The sequence below is a fragment of the Ranitomeya imitator genome, chromosome 2 (assembly GCF_032444005.1).
Source record: "Ranitomeya imitator isolate aRanImi1 chromosome 2, aRanImi1.pri, whole genome shotgun sequence".
Classification (NCBI taxonomy): Eukaryota; Metazoa; Chordata; class Amphibia; order Anura; family Dendrobatidae; genus Ranitomeya; species Ranitomeya imitator.
In genome coordinates, this window is record NC_091283.1 from 351282637 (window position 1) to 351307453 (window position 24817).

The following is a 24817-nucleotide window of genomic DNA, read 5'->3' on the forward strand; positions in this document are numbered from 1 at the left end:
GTGTGTTTTTTGGGGACATTATTACAGGATTACGGACATTATTACAAGACAGGGGATATTAATACATGACAGGGGACTTTATTACAGTACAGTGGGTGTTATTACAGGCTGAAGGGTATTACTACAGGATGGGGACATTTTTACAGGATGGGTGCATTATTACAGGATATGGGACATTATTACAGGCTGAAGGACATTACTACAAGACGGGACATTATTACAGGATGGGGACATTAGTACAGGACAGTGAACATTATTACAGGCTTAATGACATTTTTACAGGCTAAGGGACATTATTACAGGCCATGGGATGTTACTACAGGATAGGGGACGTTACTACAGGACAGGGGACATTATTATAGGTTTGGGACATTTTTACAGGCTGATGGACATTATTAAAGGATGGGGATATTATTTCAAGACAAGATCTTATTACAGACTTAGGGACATTATTACCAGATGGGAGCCAGAATTACTACATGGGGCTAATTGTAAAACAATAATACTGTGTGGGGCCGATTGGGGGACAAAAAAAAAAAGGACAACTGTTTTTTAAATATTCAAAATAAAGTATAAAAAACTGCAAAAAATGTTTGGCCACTAAAAATGCTGTTTTATGTAAAAACTAAAGTAAAAAAACTGTACCATGATCCATATGATAAATACCATTTAAAAAAAAGAAAAAAACAATCCAACAATTTAAAAAAAAAAGATGATCAAAAAGTCATATAGAAAATAATGCTATCTCTGAAAATGTCATCTTCTCACACAAAGAATGCAGCCCTACATATTCAATTCATTTCTATGTGCGACCCATTTACCCATTTGAGTTTCAGGACCCTGGTTTATACTGTATTGTTTTGTTCATTTTTTTAACCTTTTTTTTAAACACTGCCTACTTTTTGGAGGCGTAGCTAGAGCTTTTGCCGCCCGGGGCTGATCCCGAGTTTGGCGCCCCCCCCCCCCCATCCCCCCCCACCCAGCTCAATACACACAAAGGTTACCAAAAACGGTTTTCCTGTTTTGTAGAACTTAAACTGGGCCTAATGGTGTCACCCCCACATGCCACACCTGTGACTTAATACCACCACACCATGACCAGGCCACATAGTGACCGAATAATACTACATACAAGGGACAAATACCACCGCACCATTTCCAGACCACATATTACCACCACATAGTGACTGAATACTACAATACTGATCAGTAATAAAAAAAAAACCACAATACTATCACCATAAGTGCCAGTATTCACAGGAGATCTGTACTTAGTATGCAGTGTCTGTGTAGAGGTAATACAGAGATCACTGGTGACATTATACACAGGACCTCTATATAGTATACAGTGTATAGTGTCAGTGTATAGGTAACACTGACTCACCAGTGACGTCTCTAGGTGAAGTCCTTCATCTTTCATCCAGCACAGACCGCCATCATTCCTTCCAGCCAGGACTCGTTTCTGCAGGAAATAACACAGTTATCTCGAGCTCCGCTTGCAGAACACATTACTTAATTTTTCACAACTTCTACATTACACCACATGAAGAAAAAAAGGTGATATAGTGTCACTCTGCACAGTAACAGGACCGCCCCCCCATTTAAAACAGTATACTCAAAAAATAAAATAAATACATCACTGCAGTAACAATATCCCTTAATTATCCCCTATGGTAATAATATTCCCCACCCTGGCCCCGTTTATCTCATTCCTGGCTCCAGCCATATGTTGTCGTATCCTGCCCTCATGAGTATCCATTCTACCCCATATGATCTCCCCATCCTGCCCCACCAGCCTCCATCGTATCCGTCCTGCCCCATGATCCAATCCTGCCCCGTGTCTCCAATCATGCCCCGTATCTACATTCTGCCCATGCCTCAAGTCCTGCCCCCAGTGTGTCCAGCATATTACCCCCATGTTGTCCAGCAATCTGCCCCAGTGTGTCCAGCATATTACCCCCATGTTGTCCAGCAATCTGCCCCAGTGTGTCCAGCATATTACCCCCAGTGTGTCCAGCAATCTGCCCCAGTATGTCCAGCATATTACCCCCAGTGTGTCCAGCAATCTGCCCTCAGTGTGTCCAGCAATCTGCCCCAGTGTCCAGCCTTTCCCCAGTGTGTCCAGCAGTCTGCCCCAGTGTGTCCAGCATATTACCCCCAGTGTCCAGCATTGCCCCAGTGTGTCCAGTATATTACCCCCAGTGTGTCCAGCAATCTGCCCCAGTGTCCAGCATTGCCCCAGTGTGTCCAGAAGTCTGCCCCAGGGTCTCCAGCATTGCCTCAATGTGTCCAGAAATCTGCCCCAGGGTCTCCAGTATTGCCCCAGTGTGTCCAGCAATCTGCCCCAGGGTCTCCAGTATTGCCCCAGTGTGTCCAGCAATCTGCCCCATGGTCTCCTGTATTGCCCCAGTGTGTCCAGCATTCTGCCCCATGGTCTCCAGTATTGCCCCGGTGTGTCCAGCAATCTGCCCCATGGTCTCCAGTATTGCCCCAGTATGTCCAGAAGTCTGCCCCAGGGTCTCCAGCATTGCCTCAATGTGTCCTGAAATCTGCCCCATGGTCTCCAGTATTCAGTGTGTCCAGCATTCTGCCCCATAGTCTCCTGTACTGCCCCAGTGTGTCCAGCATTCTGCCCCATGGTCTCCAGTATTGCCCCAGTGTGTCCAGCAATCTGCCCCATGGTCTCCTGTATTGCCCCAGTGTGTCCAGCATTCTGCCCCATGGTCTCCAGTATTGCCCCAGTGTGTCCAGCAATCTGCCCCATGGTCTCCAGTATTGCCCCGGTGTGTCCAGCAATCTGCCCCATGGTCTCCAGTATTGCCCCAGTATGTCCAGAAGTCTGCCCCAGGGTCTCCAGTATTGCCCCAGTGTGTCCAGCAATCTGCCCCATGGTCTCCAGTATTGCCCCGGTGTGTCCAGCAATCTGCCCCATGGTCTCCAGTATTGCCCCAGTATGTCCAGCATTCTGCCCCATGGTCTCCAGTATTGCCCCAGTGTGTCCAGCATTCTGCCCCATGGTCTCCAGTATTGCCCCAGTGTGTCCAGCATTCTGCCCCATGGTCTCCAGTATTGCCCCAGTGTGTCCAGCATTCTGCCCCATGGTCTCCAGTATTGCCCCAGTGTGTCCAGCAATCTGCCCCATAGTCTCCTGTATTGCCCCAGTGTGTCCAGCAATCTGCCCCATGGTCTCCTGTATTGCCCCAGTGTGTCCAGCAATCTGCCCCATGGTCTCCTGTATTGCCCCAGTGTGTCCAGCAATCTGCCCCATAGTCTCCTGTATTGCCCCAGTGTGTCCAGCAATCTGCCCCATGGTCTCCTGTATTGCCCCAGTGTGTCCAGCAATCTGCCCCATAGTCTCCTGTATTGCCCCAGTGTGTCCAGCAATCTGCCCCATGGTCTCCTGTATTGCCCCAGTGTGTCCAGCATTCTGCCCCATGGTCTCCAGTACTGCCCCAGTGTGTCCAGCAATCTGCCCCATGGTCTCCAGCATTGCCCCAGCCCCAGACAGTCAGACATAAAGAAAAAAAAAAAAAAAGTAAAATCCTCACCTCTCCCGTTCCCAGCGCAGGTCCGGTGCAGTCAGCGTCTCTCCGGCTCTGCGACGCTCAGGACAGAGAGGCAGAGCGGCGCGCACAGTAGTGACGTCATCGCGCCCTCTGCTCTGAGACGTCGCAGAGTCAGAGGACGCTGAAGCCGCAGGAACCAGGAGAGGTGAGTATTAGAGCGGGGGGCGGGGTCCGGTGGTGGGGGGAGCTGGCCCTGGTCGTGGCGGCGGACGGCGCCGCCCGAAGATTTAAAGGGGCGTCTCTTTTTTTTTTTTTTTTTTTATCTTCTTCTCCTGCAGCGCCGGCCGCCCCCAGCATTGTGCCGCCCGGGGCGGACCGCCCCCCCCGCACCCCCCTTCCTACGCCACTTTTTGGATTAAATATATAAAAGGTAATTGTTCCATTCCTCTTGATCTATAAACCGCACCCCTGAAGCAATACGCTACCTGTAACAGGTGTCCAATCAGCCTGTATAAATGATTGATGGTGACAGCTAGTTCATTTTGTTATTGTGGTGTTTGACAGTGACCATATTGGGATATATATTGTAATGCGCTAGGGCGTTGTAGGGTATCATGGCAGTGACATAGCCAGACACAGTCCATATAAAGAAAGCGTGGGCTTTATTTTCAGCCACAAAGGTAACAAACAGTGATGAAACTAAAAACAACAAAGACGTGCCAGGCTAGCCGCTAACTAACCTACCATACTAGTGACTGATGCTACCAGGGATGTATGCAGACTTGGCTTTTCAGCAACTCAGCATTTATCTCATTTAACCGCTGTACCTTTCCTCCTCAGGAGCACATCATATAAGTCCTGAGTCTGCGATGACAATCTGAAGCTTTTCCTTCAGCCTTTTCTGTGTCTGTAATGAGTCAACCTCCCTCAGCTGAGCTGGCTAAGCCTCCAGAAAAACCCATACTGGAGTGAGAATGATGAGTCCCACCCAGGCTGGGACTGGCCCACCAGAGACCTGGAGGATTCTCTGGTGGGCCCAGGCACTGACACCTGCTGGCATACCTGCCAGCAGCTGCCTAGGGCCCCCACTGCTCCAGGGGCCCCCAGGCAGTGGCTATGGGGCCCCTAGGTCAAGGGGGCCCACCCTGTGCCAGCATAGCAGCAGCTGGAGACAGGATCATGTCCCCGCTGCTAAAGCAAAATGAATATTCACGTTTCCACACGCCCCTATGGGTGTGGAGAGGCGTGAATACCATTTCTCTTTTTAGCGGGCAGCGTTAGCCACAGGCTGCAGCTAACACTGCCCTCATGTAAAGCCCCACCACCACACCACATGCACACACGCACAAAGCACCGCACACATACACACACATGCAGGCACACAGACTCACAGAACAGCTCACCTCCCGGCTTCCTGTTTGCGACAGTCCAGCTGTATGACGTCATCATCCAGCGCGCTTTATCAGAACGAAAGCTGCTGGCGAGGAAGAGACTGCCAGGATGTGCTGCTGCTGTAGGGAGCTGTGCTGTGTGTGTGTGTGATGAGCTACTGCTGCGGTGTGCTGTGTGTGTGTGGTGAAGGACAATGATATTGGTGGGGGGAGACAATGATGGAGGTGATGGGCAGTGATGGTGGGGGGAGACAATGATGGAGGTGATGGGCAATGATGGTGGTGGGGGAGGCAATGATGGAGGTGATGGGCAATGATGGTGGTGGGGGGAGGCAATGATGGAGGTGATGGGAAATGATGGTGAGGGAGGCAATGATGGAGGTGATGGGCAATGAGGGTGAGGGGAGGCAATGATGGAAGTGATGGGCAATGATGTTGGGGGACGTAATGATGTAAGTGATGGGCAATGATGGTGGGGGAGGCAATGATGGAGATGATGGGCAATGATGGTGGGGGAGGCAATGATTGAGGTGATAGGCAATGATGGAGGTGATGGGCAATGATGGCGGTGGGGGAGGTAATGATGGAGGTGATGGGCAATGATGGTGTTGGTGGGAAGGAATGATGGAGGTGATGAAATGAGCAATGATAGTGTTGGGCAATGATGGAGGTGATGAAATAGGCAATGATGGTGGTGGGGAGGCAATGATGGAGGTGATGAAATGGACAATGATGGTGAGGGAGGAGGCAATGATGGAGGTGGTGGAATGGGCAGTGATGGGGTGGTGGGGGAGACTGATAGGGGTGGTGGGGGAGAAGGCAATGATGGAGGTGGTGATGAGGACAATGATGGGGTGGAGAGGGGCTGCATTATATTCTATGAGGGGGCTACATTATATTCTGGGGAAACTGCATTATTCTCAGGGGACTACATTATATTATGGGGGCTACACTATACTCTATGGGGGGCTGCATTATTCTCTCAGGGGACTACATTATATTCTGGGGGGCTACATATTACTATATGAGGGGACTACAGTATACTCTATGGGGGGCTCCATTGTATTCTGTAGTGGGGCTGAATTCTCTCAGGGGACTACATTATATTTTGGGGGGTTACATCATACCATATGAGGGGGCAGCATTATGCCCTATGAGGTGGGCTAGAGTATACTCTATGGGGGGGCTCCATTATATTCTGTGGTGGGGCTGCATTATTCTCTCAGGGGACTACATTATATTCTGGGGGCTACATCATACCATATTAGGGGGCAGCATTATGCCCTATGAGGGGGCTACAGTATACTCTATGAGGGGGCTGCGTTTTATTCTGTGGTGGGCTGCATTATACTATATGAGGGGGGCTGCATTATACCCTATGAGGGTGCTACATTATATTCTATAGTGGGGAATGCGTTATACCTGAGGGGGTTGCAATATATTTTGTGGGGTGCTGCATTATATTCTATGAGAGGGGACTGCATTATATTTTATGAGACGGCTACATTATATTCTATGAGGGGGGACATTATATTCTATGAGGGGTCTACCCCAACCCTTACATCATTAAGACGTGTACTACATATTATACCCTGATATTAGCGTGTTTTACTACACAATTGGTGGTCTTGTATCTATTTCTATGTAGCTACATAGTGGACCCCAAGAATGATTTTCTCTGGTGGGCCCAAGGTGCTCCAGTCCAACGCTGGTCCCACCACTAAATCATCCTCATCATTCCAATAAAACCAGCCTGGAACTATCATAAATAAAATGGCTCATCACCTAAGCTGCTGCACCAACCAGTACTACCCGGCTTTTAAAATCTCGCCCAGCTTAAAGGGGTATTCCCATCTCCAAGATCCTATCCCAGTATGTAATAGGTATAATAATAATATTATCATATATCTCCAATTAGATATGAAGTATAGTTTTTCATTCATTATGTCTTTCCTCATGTGCAGGAATTGCAGGACCTTAGGTATCCATGGTTACGGCCACTAGCAACTAGCTAACTGGCATTTTATCAGTGGACGTAACCATGGATATCTAAGGTCCTGCTATTCCTGTACATGTGAAAAGAGACATAATGAATAAAAAAAAACTATACTTCATATCTAATTGGAGGTATTTACTAATATTATTATTATTACACTTACACTAGCTACTACCCCTACTTACAGAGTTTTTTTGCAGCACCATAAAGAGGTGACAAAGCAAAGCTTATTAGTGGCCCCCAAAATACACATGTTGATAAAAATCAGGGGTTATAACTTGCTTGATAGCATATCAGATTCATAGTGGAGACAAACTTCAGGTTAATGCTCAATTGGTTTCTCTTTCTGGCATCATCGGGGGATTGATGTGGAATCCAAATTTTAAGGACTGAGTCAACTTTGGCCTGAACAGTGGACACATAGTGGACACATAGTTTACAGCAACTAAAAAGATAAGTGTTTTTCTTGGACACTTTGAAATATAGAGTACAAGCTGGAATTATAAGACCTCGTCTTTCTTGAAATCATCATGGATTGATGAAATGTAGAACAATGAACCATTACCATATTTTATTGGCTGTATAAAGACCGTTGTGCTGCACATTAGTTAAACATCTCCAAAATTATTTGACTTAATTTATAATTGCCTTGATCCCAACTGACAATCTCTGACTGACCTCTAGATTTATGAAGAGCTCTACACATTATTGCTTTATACTGGATCTCAACTCTAGGAATTGTATTTTTACATGGTATTTTGTATGTTTTCACATAGTCTCATCTTTTTTTTCCTGTTTAGGTCACTTCAATATAGGAAAAAATACCAATAATTGATCTGTATAATTTTCCTGACTGATCAAAGATGGATAAGGACAGGGACAAGATGGTGGAGATGATATTACACCTCACCCTAGAGATCCTCTTCCGGCTTACTGGAGAGGTGAGAGATTCTGATGACGTCACATTACATCATTCTTGGCTATGGGAATAACAGATGGACAGAATTGGAGAGGTGAGAACTCTGGAAATGTCTGTAGTGAGATTTATAATGTATCTCTCCTTAACCAGGATTACACCGTGGTGAAGACGACCTCTAGTGAGCACTGTCAGGAACCTGTGTCTAAGGGATGGGGAAGATCCCTGAGCCCAATCACGGGGCCTCCACCTCACCCACTGATACATGATGAAATTAATGACCAGAAGATCCTAGAACTCACCTACAAGATGATTGAGCTGCTGACTGGAGAGGTGACGCTGCTGGGAAAGCTGGGACATTGTACAATAACTCTGTGAGGGGATCCGGGGGATGATTGTATCATTGTATGTGTCAGGTTCCTATAAGGTGTCAGGATGTCACCGTCTATTTCTCCATGGAGGAGTGGGAGTACTTAGAAGGACACAAAGATCTGTACAAGGACGTCATGATGGAGGTTCCCCGGCCCGTCACATCACCAGGTAATAGACAGGACCAAATACACATGGCCTATAATTATATGAAAGTAGAGAATTAATTCAGTCCCTGTGTTTCCTTCAGCTCTATCCAGTAAGAGGACAACACCAGAGAGATGTCCCCGTCCTCTTCTTCCACAGGACTGTAAACAAGAAGATCCCAATGTTCCTCAGGACCATCAGGTAGATGGAGAGAAGGTGTCATGAGATCTCCTCTATGATGTGTAGACGGCTGTGAAGGTCTTTTGTTCAGTCTTGTTTTATACACCGGTATTATATGTTTTACACTTATGTAATGAGAGCGGTGGAGATGGCAGGATTAGAGCTGATCATAGATGTGATTTCTCCATCTGTCTGTGACTTTTACAATGTTGTTTCAGGGTGAAGATCTGAGTACTATTCATACTACAGAGACATATGAGAGAGGTGATGAATGGTGTAAAGAGGAGATTCATACAGATAACCCCCCAGGTGAGTAATAACCACTAATGCAAAGAAGTCACACATGTTTCTTATGGAAATATATATATAAATATATGTGCCGTGTTATAACTAATTCTTAACCAATAAATAAATGACCACAAGACGATTGATGTGAAGAAATTGGCCGTAGTGCTTTAATAAGGGTTATTATAATAAATAAGAACAAACTCAATTGCTCAGCCGTTATTGACTCTAGCCAATAGCTAATAATTAATTAAAGTATTACACCAATCATATCCATCAGCCCTAAAGCAGGGTGACAGCTTTTTAAAAAAAGGTGATGACAAAAGGATAAGACAAAATTATTTGGGAGAGTGGAGGCTTTTCAGCTCTTTTCCTTGAAGAGGACTATACTGCTGGACTACAGATATTTTTATATCCAATTTCCCTGCTTCTCCATTCTCACACATCTATCATTCATGATCCATCTTCATTTGAGGTGGAAGATGTCGTCAAGGCCATCCAAAGTTTCCCGATTAATTTTTTCACATGATATGCTTAATCCTTGATTATAACTAAGAAAAATCATACTGTAATTTGAAAAGTGACAAAAAAATTTTTTAACCGTTTCTCGGCATACATTGCACATGCTAATAAAGAGACCAAAAATGTGATCTGCCCTAAATTCGTGTCAATAAAACTATTTTTTTTTATCATTCTGTGAAATATAAGCCTCCACTCTGTCAAAGGAAAAATCACCTCAGTGGAATCTCATCTCAATGGAAAATCATCTGTCAATGGAAAAATAGCATATTCTAATTCTTTTTTTATGTCTACTATTAGGTTGTGATCTGTTTTGCATCACTGTCTTGGTTTGCAATCAAATATTGCTGTGTATCTTGAAATTCATATGGATATTTTTACATATACAGTTTCTCACAAAAGTGAGTACACCCTTCACATTTGTGTAAATATGTTATTAAATCTTTTCATGGGACAAAGCTAAAGATCTGACCATTTGATTCAATGTAAAGTAGTCAGTGTATAGTTTGTATAATAGTATAAATTTGGTGTGCCCTCTAAACAACTCAAAACACAGCCATTAATGTCTAAACCGCTGGCAACAAATTGAAATACACCCATAAATGAAAATGGCCAAATTGCGCCCAAGCAGCCATTTTTCCTCTCAGGTGTCATGTGACTTATTAGTGTTACAAGCAATGAAATGACAGCGCTCCATCCAGGTGTATAGTCCAAACGAATAAGTTTATTGAGCCACCGAACAGCAACGTTTCGACCCAATGGGTCTTTGTCAAGCATACCACTAAGTGCACAGGTGCGGCTTTAAATAGTGTGTGTGTCACGCAGGGCACCAATCACCATCAAGCCGCCCTCTAACATATTTTACATATAATAAAAAATACAAAACAGACATCAAACATATACATATTAAAAGTTTCCAACCATCAATATTAGCAATATGTGTGGCAGGTCGATATAACCCTGTAGCATAAATATACAAAAGTAAACCAAGGATCTCAGGCAGTCGAATTCCGGTATCAGGATCATCATAGTAGCGTTGTCCAATCCCCAGAGATCCACATGGCTATCTGTAAACAAGGCAGAGCCAATGAGCTCCAGGCTTCCATAAGCTCCATGCCCCCTACTAGCGCCAATCACTGGTTACAGGAAATGCCCTCCGACCAATCCAAGGGCTCCTACCAGGCCCAAAGACCTCCTACATCACTGCCAGGGAATCCCTGGCTACTATCTGAAGCCTCGCGGCGCAGCACTAAGGGGACGCACGCGCACCACCATGTGGACCAGCCCCCACACGTGACCATGCTAGGAACCGCCCCCAAACAGAGCGCGTCATGCGCCCACCTCCAGCGGCGTCCAGAGAGACCAGAAGCGGTTGCTAAGGTGACAGAAACCGAGGAATACATAGCCGCTGTCTAGGTCTCCACAACGCAGCATTCAGGTCGCACATGCGCCCAACTGTCCGGACCAACCCCCTTCACAATACTGCGCCAGGGGCCACCCGACAGAGCGCGTCATATGTCTACCTCATGCGGCGCGTGGAGCAAACCAGAGGCGATAACCATGGAAACCTGGCAACTAATAGCATAGACTTCATGGCACGAAATGGCACACAGTAAAGTAGACACATGGTTCAGGGGAGACACCGTAAAAACACAGTATATCCCCAATACAGAAATATACAAGACACTATACATATATATCAATCCAAATACCTACATGAGTCATGTCACAAATTTATACAGTAACTATATATATCAGAAAAAAAGAGAATAAGAAAAAAAAAAAACTGCCCACTACGCCACAGTCGAGAGACACAAGGAGGGGAGCCGGACGTAGTCCCACATTGTACAGTTGACCGTCCATACATAACTCCAAAACGTCCCGTCCTTCTGACAGCCGACTGTAGCAGAGATTATCTAAAACAGAAACAAAAAATATCAAAACAGGGAAAAAGACACAAAATTATACCCAACCTATTCCACCTTGTTCAGACGGAGGAAACATTAAAAACAAAAAACCAATGATAATGTTCCACAAACCTAACGAACACAGGTATGTAAATTAAAATCAATATTCAGACCCTTAGGTTGCAGTGATCCCAGGGTATAAATCCACCGAAGTTCCTTTTGTTTGAGAATTTGCAACCTATTACCCCCTCTTCTCAGTACCGGGACGCTATCAATCACCCTAAACCTCAATTGGTTTACTGAGTGTCTGTTTTCCAAAAAATGTTTAGGGACTGGTAGTTCTGTTAAACCCGTTCTTATCGTGCTCTTATGTTTATTGATGCGTGACCTCACTTCCATGGTTGTTTCACCAATATAGGTGAGTCCGCACGGGCACACAATCATGTATACAACATAGCTTGAAGCACAGGTATACCTTTCTTTCAAAAAAATCTTCTTCCCGGTGTGGGGATGGTAAAAAAATTCTCCTTTCAGCATGTTGTTGCAACAAGAGCAGCCCAAACACGGAAAATTTCCGTATTTGACTGCACTTAGGGTACTCTGAATCAAATTTTTAGAAGTCCCTATATCAGATTTGACAAGTTTATCTTTAAAGTTGCGTCCCCTTCTGAATGACATCATGGGGTATATTTCAAAATTAGGAACAGACGGAAGTCCAATGTCTCCTCAAGATATTACCAATGCGATTACTCGCTGTATTGTAAGTAGACACAAAAGGAATTCGCTCACATGCTGAACTGACCCGAGTTTTATTACGAATACTCGCCCGAGAGCAGCTAGCAGCTTTATTCTTATATCTAGCTACCTCCCTCGCTGGGTATCCCCTTGAGATGAATTTCCTACACATTTCATCGAGTCTACTATCTACTCGCTCCTCGTCAGACACAATCCTCCTCACCCTCAATAGCTGACTCCAGGGGAGGGAACTCACCATTCTCCTGGGATGATTACTGTCAAAGGCTAACAGTCCATTCCTGTCCGTCTCCTTGACAAAGATGTCAGTACCCAGTTTATTGCCACATTTATACACTAATGTGTCAAGGAACTGTACCTGTGTTGTTGAGTGTGTCAGGGTAAACTGTAATTCAGGGTATATTAGATTCAGGGCCCTATGGAAGTCCTCCAACTCCTCTACGGTCCCCTCCCATACCAGAAAAATATCATCAATATATCGCCACCAGGCTCTGACGTGGCGCCAGAAGATGGAACTGTACACAAACTCATCCTCGAGCACCGCCATGTAGATGTTGGCATAAGTGGGGGCCACGTTGGACCCCATGGCGGTGCCCCTTAATTGCAAGAAAAACTCATCACCAAACAGAAAAAAATTCCGCCTGAGGATGAATTCAAGCAATGTGAGGATGAGCTGTGCACACTCAGGGGCCACGTCAGAGCCCGATAGCATACATGAGACAGCCTCCAGTCCCCTATCATGTTCAATGGACGTGTATAAAGATACCACATCAAATGAAGCCAAGATGGTGGTCTCTGAGATGGTCAAATCATCAATTTTGTCAAGGAAGTCTCCCGTATCACGAATATACGACCGTGCTGATGTTGCATACGGTCTCAACACCCGATCCAAGCTGTCAGAATTTTTGATTATTGAAGCTCCGGTAGTTCCGGTAATATACGTATTGCCAAAAATACACAAGGACCTGTACAATCCCCCGGGACGACCGATCGTCTCGGGGAGAGGTTCCCTCTTTAACAATACGGCCATTTTCTTGGATCGGGTGTTGAGACCGTATGCAACATCAGCACGGTCGTATATTCGTGATACGGGAGACTTCCTTGACAAAATTGATGATTTGACCATCTCAGAGACCACCATCTTGGCTTCATTTGATGTGGTATCTTTATACACGTCCATTGAACATGATAGGGGACTGGAGGCTGTCTCATGTATGCTATCGGGCTCTGACGTGGCCCCTGAGTGTGCACAGCTCATCCTCACATTGCTTGAATTCATCCTCAGGCGGAATTTTTTTCTGTTTGGTGATGAGTTTTTCTTGCAATTAAGGGGCACCGCCATGGGGTCCAACGTGGCCCCCACTTATGCCAACATCTACATGGCGGTGCTCGAGGATGAGTTTGTGTACAGTTCCATCTTCTGGCGCCACGTCAGAGCCTGGTGGCGATATATTGATGATATTTTTCTGGTATGGGAGGGGACCGTAGAGGAGTTGGAGGACTTCCATAGGGCCCTGAATCTAATATACCCTGAATTACAGTTTACCCTGACACACTCAACAACACAGGTACAGTTCCTTGACACATTAGTGTATAAATGTGGCAATAAACTGGGTACTGACATCTTTGTCAAGGAGACGGACAGGAATGGACTGTTAGCCTTTGACAGTAATCATCCCAGGAGAATGGTGAGTTCCCTCCCCTGGAGTCAGCTATTGAGGGTGAGGAGGATTGTGTCTGACGAGGAGCGAGTAGATAGTAGACTCGATGAAATGTGTAGGAAATTCATCTCAAGGGGATACCCAGCGAGGGAGGTAGCTAGATATAAGAATAAAGCTGCTAGCTGCTCTCGGGCGAGTATTCGTAATAAAACTCGGGTCAGTTCAGCATGTGAGCGAATTCCTTTTGTGTCTACTTACAATACAGCGAGTAATCGCATTGGTAATATCTTGAGGAGACATTGGACTTTGTTGCAGCGGGGTCTTCCGTCTGTTCCTAATTTTGAAATATACCCCATGATGTCATTCAGAAGGGGACGCAACTTTAAAGATAAACTTGTCAAATCTGATATAGGGACTTCTAAAAATTTGATTCAGAGTACCCTAAGTGCAGTCAAATACGGAAATTTTCCGTGTTTGGGCTGCTCTTGTTGCAACAACATGCTGAAAGGAGAATTTTTTTACCATCCCCACACCGGGAAGAAGATTTTTTTGAAAGAAAGGTATACCTGTGCTTCAAGCTATGTTGTATACATGATTGTGTGCCCGTGCGGACTCACCTATATTGGTGAAACAACCATGGAAGTGAGGTCACGCATCAATAAACATAAGAGCACGATAAGAACGGGTTTAACAGAACTACCAGTCCCTAAACATTTTTTGGAAAACAGACACTCAGTAAACCAATTGAGGTTTAGGGTGATTGATAGCGTCCCGGTACTGAGAAGAGGGGGTAATAGGTTGCAAATTCTCAAACAAAAGGAACTTCGGTGGATTTATACCCTGGGATCACTGCAACCTAAGGGTCTGAATATTGATTTTAATTTACATACCTGTGTTCGTTAGGTTTGTGGAACATTATCATTGGTTTTTTGTTTTTAATGTTTCCTCCGTCTGAACAAGGTGGAATAGGTTGGGTATAATTTTGTGTCTTTTTCCCTGTTTTGATATTTTTTGTTTCTGTTTTAGATAATCTCTGCTACAGTCGGCTGTCAGAAGGACGGGACGTTTTGGAGTTATGTATGGACGGTCAACTGTACAATGTGGGACTACGTCCGGCTCCCCTCCTTGTGTCTCTCGACTGTGGCGTAGTGGGCAGTTTTTTTTTTTTTGTTTTTTTTTCTTATTCTCTTTTTTTCTGATATATATAGTTACTGTATAAATTTGTGACATGACTCATGTAGGTATTTGGATTGATATATATGTATAGTGTCTTGTATATTTCTGTATTGGGGATATACTGTGTTTTTACGGTATCTCCCCTGAACCATGCGTCTACTTTACTGTGTGCCATTTCGTGCCATGAAGTCTATGCTATTAGTTACCAGGTTTCCATGGTTATCGCCTCTGGTTTGCTCCACGCGCCGCATGAGGTAGACATATGACGCGCTCTGTCGGGTGGCCCCTGGCGCAGTATTGTGAAGGGGGTTGGTCCGGACAGTTGGGCGCATGTGCGTCCTGAATGCTGCGTTGTGGAGACCTAGACAGCGGCTATGTATTCCTCGGTTTCTGTCACCTTAGCAACCGCTTTTGGTCTCTCTGGACGCCGCTGGAGGTGGGCGCATGACGCGCTCTGTTTGGGGGCGGTTCCTAGCACGGTCACGTGTGGGGGCTGGTCCAGATGGTGGTGCGCGTGCGTCCCCTTAGTGCTGCGCCGCGAGGCTTCAGATAGTAGCCAGGGATTCCCTGGCAGTGACGTAGGAGGTCTTTGGGCCTGGTAGGAGCCCTTGGATTGGTCGGAGGGCATTTCCTGTAACCAGTGATTGGCGCTAGTAGGGGGCATGGAGCTTATGGAAGCCTGGAGCTCATTGACTCTGCCTTGTTTACAGATAGCCATGTGGATCTCTGGGGATTGGACAACGCTACTATGATGATCCTGATACCGGAATTCGACTGCCTGAGATCCTTTGTTTACTTTTGTATATTTATGCTACAGGGTTATATCGACCTGCCACACATATTGCTAATATTGATGGTTGGAAACTTTTAATATGTATATGTTTGATGTCTGTTTTGTATTTTTTATTATATGTAAAATATGTTAGAGGGCGGCTTGATGGTGATTGGTGCCCTGCGTGACACACACACTATTTAAAGCCGCACCTGTGCACTTAGTGGTATGCTTGACAAAGACCCATTGGGTCGAAACGTTGCTGTTCGGTGGCTCAATAAACTTATTCGTTTGGACTATACACCTGGATGGAGCGCTGTCATTTCATTGCCTGAATCTTCTGTGGTCCTAGTGGGTTCCCTGGACTGGGACGAGCGCTCCGGGCTGTGTGTGCTGTCGGCCATCTTTTCTTTTTCTTATTAGTGTTACAAGGTCTCAGGTTTGACTGGGGAATGGGTGTTTTAAATTTTATGTTATCGCTCTCATACTCTCTTATACCGGTCACTGAAAGTTCAACATGACACCTCATGGAAAATAACGCTCCAAGGATCTGAAAACAAGAATTAGTGCTGTACATGAAAATGGCCCAGGCTATAAGAAGATTGCCAACACCCTGAAACTGATCTGCAGCACGGTGGCCAAACCATACAGGTTCCACTCAGAACGGGCCTCGCCATGGTTGACCAAATAAGTTGAGTGCTCAACTACATATGCAGAGGTTGTCTTTTCAACCTGTATGAGTCCTGCAAGCATTACTGCAGAGGTTAAAGAGGTGTGGGGTCAACCTGCTCAGACGATGTGCCACACACTGCATCAAATTGGTCTACATAGCTGTCGTTACAGAAGGAAGCATCTTCTAAAGATGATAGACCAGAAAGCCTGCAAACAGTTTGCGGAATTCAAGCAGACTAAGAACATGGCTTACTGGAACCATGTGCTGTGGTCTGATGAGCATGGTAAACTTATTTGGTTCAGATGGTGTCATAAGTGTGTTGTGGCCACCAGGTGAGGAGTACAAAGACAAGTGAGTCTTGTCTACAGTCAAGCATGGTGGTGGGAGTGTCATAGTTTGGGGCCTCATGAGTGCTGCCGGCTGTGGGGAGATACAGTTCATTGAGTGAAGCATTAATGCCAGCATGTACTGTGACATACTGAAGCAAAGCATGATTCCCTCTCTTGCAAAGGAGTGGAAAATGATTGACCTGTGAAACTGTTGTGAACACTATGCCCAAGAGAGTTAAGGCAGTTTATTAAAATAATTGTGGCCACACAAAATAATGACACTTTGAGCACAATTTGGCCATGTTCACTTAGGAGTCTACTCACTTTTGTTGCCAGCGGTTTAGACATTAATGACTGTGTGTTGAGTTATTTAGAGGGCACACGAAATTTATGCTATTGTACAAGCTGCACACCGACCTGACTACTTTTGCCTTCTATATACAGTGGGGCAAAAAAGTATTTAGTCAGTCAGCAATAGTGCAAGTTCCACCACTTAAAAAGATGAGAGGCGTCTGTAATTTACATCATAGGTAGACCTCAACTATGGGAGACAAACTGAGAAAAAAAAAATCCAGAAAATCACATTGTCTGTTTTTTTTATCATTTTTTTTGCATATTATGGTGGAAAATAAGTATTTGGTCAGAAACAAACAATCAAGATTTCTGGCTCTCACAGACCTGTAACTTCTTCTTTAAGAGTCTCCTCTTTCCTCCACTCATTACCTGTAGTAATGGCACCTGTTTAAACTTGTTATCAGTATAAAAAGACACCTGTGCACACCCTCAAACAGTCTGACTCCAAACTCCACTATGGTGAAGACCAAAGAGCTGTCAAAGGACACCAGAAACAAAATTGTAGCCCTGCACCAGGCTGGGAAGACTGAATCTGCAATAGCCAACCAGCTTGGAGTGAAGAAATCAACAGTGGGAGAAATAATTAGAAAATGGAAGACATACAAGACCACTGATAATCTCCCTCGATCTGGGGCTCCACGCAAAATCCCACCCCGTGGGGTCAGAATGATCACAAGAACGGTGAGCAAAAATCCCAGAACCACACGGGGGGACCTAGTGAATGAACTGCAGAAAGCTGGGACCAATGTAACAAGGCCTACCATAAGTAACACACTACGCCACCATGGACTCAGATCCTGCAGTGCCAGACGTGTCCCACTGCTTAAGCCAGTACATGTCCGGGCCTGTCTGAAGTTTGCTAGAGAGCATTTGGATGATCCAGAGGAGTTTTGGGAGAATGTCCTATGGTCTGATGAAACCAAACTGGAACTGTTTGGTAGAAACACAACTTGTCGTGTTTGGAGGAAAAAGAATACTGAGTTGCATCCATCAAACACCATACCTACTGTAAAGCATGGTGGTGGAAACATCATGCTTTGGGGCTGTTTCTCTGCAAAGGGGCCAGGACGACTGATCCGGGTACATGAAAGAATGAATGGGGCCATGTATCGTGAGATTTTGAGTGCAAACCTCCTTCCATCAGCAAGGGCATTGAAGATGAAACGTGGCTGGGTCTTTCAACATGACAATGATCCAAAGCACACCGCCAGGGCAACGAAGGAGTGGCTTCGTAAGAAGCATTTCAAGGTCCTGGAGTGGCCTAGCCAGTCTCCAGATCTCAACCCTATAGAAAACCTTTGGAGGGAGTTGAAAGTCTGTGTTGCCAAGCGAAAAGCCAAAAACATCACTGCTCTAGAGGAGATCTGCATGGAGGAATGGGCCAACATACCAACAACAGTGTGTGGCAACCTTGTGAAGACTTACAGAAAACGTTTGACCTCTGTCATTGCCAACAAAGGATATATTACAAAGTATTGAGATGAAATTTTGTTTCTGACCAAATACTTATTTTCCACCATAATATGCAAATAAAATGATAAAAAAACAGACAATGTGATTTTCTGGATTTTTTTTTTCTCAGTTTGTCTCCCATAGTTGAGGTCTACCTATGATGTAAATTACAGACGCCTCTCATCTTTTTAAGTGGTGGAACTTGCACTATTGCTGACTGACTAAATACTTTTTTGCCCCACTGTACTGTCATAACCTCAGTGTAGTCCCATGAAAAGATATATTAAATATTTACAAAAATGTGAGGCATGTATTAACTTTTGTGAAATACTATAAATGTCATAAATAATCAGTATAAATTTGTAGTGATATTATTAAAAACTAATAAAATTGTTTTTATTCTTGGCAGATGACTGTAGCAGGAGCTCAGAGGGACATGGGATATATTTAAATCATAAAGCAGATGATTGGGATATCGCAAAAGATATTAGTGAAGAGCATGTCATAATGTCAAATCTAGCCCTCGACAGAAAAGATGTATCATTTGATCCTTTTCAACAGGTCCTATCTTCTCATTCATTACAAAGTGTCAAGAAAACTAAACGTCACAGAAAAGATGTCATAAATCAAAGCGGTCTAATAGTAGAGAAGCCATTTTCATGCACAGAATGTGGAAAATGTTTTAACTGGAACTCAAAACTTACTATACATAAGAGAAGACACACAGGGGAGAAGCCATTTTCTTGTGAAGAATGTGGCAAATGTTTTAAAGAGAAATCAGATCTGTTTAGACATAAGAGAATCCACACAGGTGCAAAGCCATTTTTGTGTTCAGAGTGTGGAAAATGTTTTAGCCAGAGATCAAGTCTTGTTAAACATAGGAAAAGTCACACAGGAGTAAAGCCATTTTCATGTTCAGAATGTGGAGCACTTTTTACTGCTAAATCATCTCTTGTTAATCATCAAAATATTCATACAGGAGCAAAGCCATATTCATGTTCAGAATGTGGCAAACATTATAATAATAAAACAAGTCTTGTTAGACATCAGTGGGTTCACACAGGAGTGAAACCATTCTCTTGTTCAGAATGTGGGAATCTTTTTACCGATAAATCATCTCTTGTTAATCATCAAAATATCCACACAGGAGCAAAGCCGTATTCATGTTCAGAATGTGGGAAACATTACAATAATAAATCAAATCTTGCTAGACATCAATGGGTTCACACCGGTGTGAAGCCATTTTCATGTTCAGAATGTGGGACATTTTTTACTGATAAATCATCTCTTCTTCAACATCAAGATATTCACACTGGAGAGAAGCCATTTTCTTGTTTAGAATGTGGAAAATGTTTTAGCCGGAAATCAAATCTTACTAAACATAAGAAAAGTCACACAGGGGAGAAGCCATTTTCTTGCTCAGAATGTGGGAAATGTTTTAGCGCAAAATCAGATCTTTATAGACATCAGAGAATTCACACTGGAGAGAAGCCGTTTTCATGTTCAGAATGTGGGAAATGTTTTAGCCAGAAATCGTGTCTTGTTGCACATCAGAGAATTCACACAGGAACAAACCCCTATTCGTGTTCATAATTTTTTGGAATATAAAGATAAATAAAATCTTGAAAACCTCATCAGGTTCACATAGCGTGATGCCATTTTCATGTTCAGAATATGGGCCATGTTTTACACCTAAGTCATCTCTCCTTGCACATCAAAATATTTATACAGGGGTGAAGCCATTTTACTGTTCAGAATGTGGAGGTTTTATTTAACCGGAATCAAATTTAATTAAATATCAAAGAACTTACACAAGGGAGAAACAATTTTGATGTTTAGAATGTGTAAACATTTTAGGCTAGCTTCACACTAGCGTTCGGCAGGGCTGCGGACGGCAGCCTGCTTCCTCCATGAAGCCCCGCCCACTGCCACGCCTCTTCCTTCAGAAGCCTCAAAAATTATTAAAAATTTGAAGCGTATCCACAATTTTGGCCACTAGTGTACATCAGAAATCTCACACATGAAAAGCTATTTTATGTCCTGAATGTTTGAAATGTTTTACCCATAAATCACATCTTCATAAACATCAAAGGTCACAGCCTTTTTCTTTAAAAAGAAATCTTGTGTTAATAAAAGATACAGCTGTCAGTCAAAATAACATCATGTCATTGAAGAAGTATGGAAAAAATTTAGAACATTAAATGTTGGTTAAGAACTTACAAATGTACAGTTCTGTGAAAAAGTATATGCTCTTTACCAATTTCTTCTACTTTAATAACTTATTCTACAATATATTATTATCAAAGCAATATTTATTTATTGTAACAATTACGAAGACCACACAGTACAAAAATTCTTTGTAATGGAAAACGTATGGGAAATTATATGCTTTGGAGTATTGACCTAGTGACAAAGTACTATAGTACTCATGTATGATAAAAACTATCAGAGACAAAAAAAACATATACCGTGTTCCCACGAAAATAAGACCTAGCATGGATTTACAGGATTTCTCCTTCGCCTCATTGGGGGACACAGACCATGGGTGTATGCTGCTGCCACCAGGAGGCTGACACTAAGTAATACAAAGAAAAAGTTAGCTCCTCCCCTGCAGTATACACCCTCCTGCTGGCTCCCAGCTAACCAGTTCTTGCTTAGTGTCCGTAGGAGCCACACGGACGGGTCTGCTATTCAGACCCAAAGAACTCTTTTTTACCGTTTTTTACTTTTTACTACGGTCGAATGGGGCGACGGATTCTTTCATGTTCCGATCTCCTCGAACCATCAACAGGCGAGCACGGGAGTTTTACCTCTCCGTATCCTCTCCTGCGACGTGGGAAGCCACTGCCTGAGCTGATTTTAGGGGCGACGGGCCCCTTCAAAGCCACCGATCTCCCCCCTCCCTTATCAGACGAGCACTGGAGTTTCACCTTCAGTATCCTCTTCTGCAGCCAGGCCTATTGCCGGACATTCAGCCCTGTCCACCAGGTTTTACCCTCGGCTGTACAGAGGCACCTTCCAGCGTGGCGTCCGAGCAGCCCCCACTGCATCACCACTGAAAAAGCGGATGATGGAAGGAGGCAGACGGTTCCTCTCCACCCCTCTTCTGCAGGGATGGTGGATGTAGGCTCCCCAACCCTGCACCGTCCTATCTACCCGGGCACAGCTCCTACCTGCAGCATCTGCCACCCCCTCCATATTGGGGTAAGTGCTCCGTGAGATTTGGGTTTTCCGGCGGTCAGAGGAGGGCTCCATAGCGACTGGGTCCCCACAGAGCTTCGCGGCACTTTTCTCCTCAGTCTGCGGGTGCGCGCCGGCCGAAGCCATAAATTTAGTCCCCGGCTTCGGCCCTGTTTAGGCCGCATCCCGGGAAGCCCCGCCCACCGCTTGCTTTATTCTAGCGGCTCCGCCCCCCTATTCAGGCGCTTCTCGTTCCAGATGAGATCTCGGCGGCCATCTTCTTCCTCCTCCATTGCGGTCACTATTTCTTCTGGAGGGGGCTGCGGCCGGCGGTTTTTCAGCGCTGAAGTCAGCGCTATTCCAGACGGGGGACTCAGAACCTGAGTAAGGTGAATCGCCTCAATATCTCCCCCCCCCCCCCCCAGCACGCATCCCGGCAGCATTAAGGGACTAGCTTTCCCTGTTTTTTATATACTTAAGGCTGCAATCTCTGGTGCTCCTGCACACTACAGAATGTATAGTACAGTATGTATAGTACAGTGTGCAGGCTTGCAAACAGAGAGCTGTGAGTTCCCAGCAATGAAGCTCTCATGACTCATTCCCTGGTGACTCATTCCCTGGTGACTCATTCCCTGGTGACTCATTCCCTGGTATTTAATACTCTGCCCTGTAGTCGCTGGGCCCATAGGTGCATCCCCACCTTTCCATGCCTTTTTATTAAACCCAGGACCAACATTCCCTGGTCTTAAGGGTCCCCTAGTTTTAAAAGGGTCACATCCCCAGCATTCTCTGCTCTGCCAGAAGCCGGTCTCCTTTTCCTTAGTACTTAATAAGGCCAGTATGCCCTGGTCTTAAAGGCACAGGGCCAGTAGGCACTGGTCTTAAAGGCACATGGCAAGTATGCCCTCGTCTTAAAGGCACATGACCAGCATCCCTGGTCTTAAAGGAGCATGACCAGCATACTTGTTCTTAAAGGCACATTACCAGCTTTGCTGGTCTTTAAGGCACTTGTTCCAACATTCCTTTCATGACCAGTATTCCTGGTCTTAAAGGCACGTGACCAGCATGCCCTGGTCTTATTGACTCGTGACCAGTATCCCCTGGTCTTAAAGACACGTGTCCAGTATACCCTGGTCTTAAAGGCACATGACCAGTATGCCCTTGTCTTAAAGGCACGTGACCAGTATTTCCTGGTCTTAAAGGCACGTGACCAGTATTTCCTGGTCTTAAAGGCACGTGACCAGTATGCCCTGGTCTTAAAGGCACGTGACCAGTATCCCCTGGTCTTAAACGCTATAACCAGTATGCCCTGGTCTTAAAGGCACATGACTAGTACGTCCTGGTTTTTCAAGGCCATGACCAGTATGCCCTGGTCTTAAAGGCACGTGACCAGTATCCCCTGGTCTTAAACGCAATAACCAGTATGCCCTGGTCTTAAAGGCACATGACTAGTACGTCCTGGTTTTCAAGGCACATGACCAGTATGCCCTGGTCTTAAAGGCTCATGTCCAGTATGCCCTGGCTTTTAAAGGCACACGACCAGTATGCCCTGGTCTTTAAGGCACGTGACCATTATGCCCTGGACTTAAAGGCTCAGGACCAGTACGCCCTGGTCTTAAACGCAAATGACCAGCATACCTCTGGTTTTAAGGGCACATGACCATTATCTCCTGGATTTCAGCATGCCCTGCTTTTAAAGGCACATGAACAGTGCGTCATCTTACAAAATGCACAAGACCAGTATTCCCTGGTCTTAAAGGCTCATGGCCAGTAACCCCTAGCCTTAAAGGCGCATGACCAGTATTTACTGGTCTTAAGGGCACATCATCTATCCTAAGCTGGTCACCCTAACTGAGCTCTGGAGCACTCACATGCTCCCTCTCCTACAATGGGAGCCGTCGGCTAGCAGGGGCCGCAAGTATTCTAGAAAAACGTACAGGTTCTAGAAAATCTCCATCAACATTTGACGGTGATGCACTGGAAGACCTCTAAGTAGGATACCATACCTGGTCGGAATTTTATGCGCGACGGGTCCCTGGCTCCGATTTCCCCCCACACCTTCAACAGACGAGCACACGGAGTGTAGCCTCCATGTATCTTCTTCTGCATCCAGGTCTATCGCCACAACCTGCCCTGTCCACTCGGAAACCTCAATTCTGGGGATGTGGCGTCCACATTTGTGGCGTCCCAACAGGGAGGTTTTTCCCCCCTTTGTATCAGATGCAAGAAAGTGGACGATTCCTCTCCACTTCCCTGTTAAGAAGATGGTGGATCGAGGTTTTTCCTTATTTTCTTCTCTGCACGACGATGGCAGAGACCTGCTGGTTACAGTCCCGCATTCTGTCACTTGGCAGACTCGCCGGGCAGAATTTCTTGCGGTATTCCTACCAGTATCCTGGCCGGTGTATCATCGATTAAGATTCCACAGACGGTCGGATAGCAAATCTAGTTCGTTCCGTCTTGTGGTTTCGGGTTCAGCGCTCTACCCTTCCTTAGCCGCCACATGGGTTGCTTGACCAAAGGGAGAGAATGAAAGTCTCCGGGTCACAGACCTTATCTACTTCGTTCCACAGTATAGCTGGCCAATCAAATCTTCTGAGCGGGAGACTAGCAAGGGATCGTATCTCTTCTTCAGGCTCAACCAGCAGTGGAAGCATTGACCAGGACAGTCTAGATCTAAGGGATCTTGGTTCCAAAATGGAGGGAATGAAAAGTATCTCCATTCCTGAACAACCTTTGACAGGGCCCTTTCTTTTTTCGGATGGAGTTCCTCCGCTCAGCCACTTCTTCAACAGAGAAACGTGGTTGTTTTCTGGCATCCATCGTCATTCGGGATTCTTACCCTCACATACCTATTTCTCCTCTCTACTATAATCTCTTCGCCTTTCCATTCGCGAACAGTATTTTCACGACCTGGCCCTTCTGCCTGGCTGCCACACCAGAGTGGTCGCAAGGGTCATGGCGGTTGTCATGTTCTTCTTGCACCTTAGAAGCATGGTCGTCCTGCCCTATTTGGTCGACTTTGTAGCCGCTCTCCTAGGACTACGCTGAGTCGTCCATATCACTTGCAATTACCTCTCTATTGGGCTACCAGCTAAACTTAGACAAGTTTTTTTTTTTTTTTTTTCCTCATTCTCAGCCCAGCAGATCCTCTTTGAGGATGATCCTGCCCAAGAAGGATGGTTATTCTCTCTCGGGTCTAGGTCGTGGCCCTTCTACAGGGAGCTTGCGCACTCGATCTCTCATTCCCT

The 24817-nt window shown here is 45.2% G+C and overlaps 1 protein-coding gene across 1 annotated transcript in view; it reads left to right on the top strand.

Moving 5' to 3' along the window:
* The window catches only part of LOC138666548 (zinc finger protein 850-like), a 137875-nt gene extending 117769 nt beyond the window's left edge, over window positions 1-20106 (top strand). Inside the window, exons 19-24 of the mRNA XM_069754755.1 lie at window positions 7757-7834; window positions 7963-8142; window positions 8226-8349; window positions 8429-8526; window positions 8724-8814; window positions 18796-20106. Coding sequence (XP_069610856.1) covers window positions 7757-7834; window positions 7963-8142; window positions 8226-8349; window positions 8429-8526; window positions 8724-8814; window positions 18796-19979 — 1755 coding nt within the window. The 3' untranslated portion in view covers window positions 19980-20106. The remainder of the gene's footprint in view (window positions 1-7756; window positions 7835-7962; window positions 8143-8225; window positions 8350-8428; window positions 8527-8723; window positions 8815-18795) is intronic.
* The last annotated feature ends 4711 nt before the right edge of the window (window positions 20107-24817 follow it).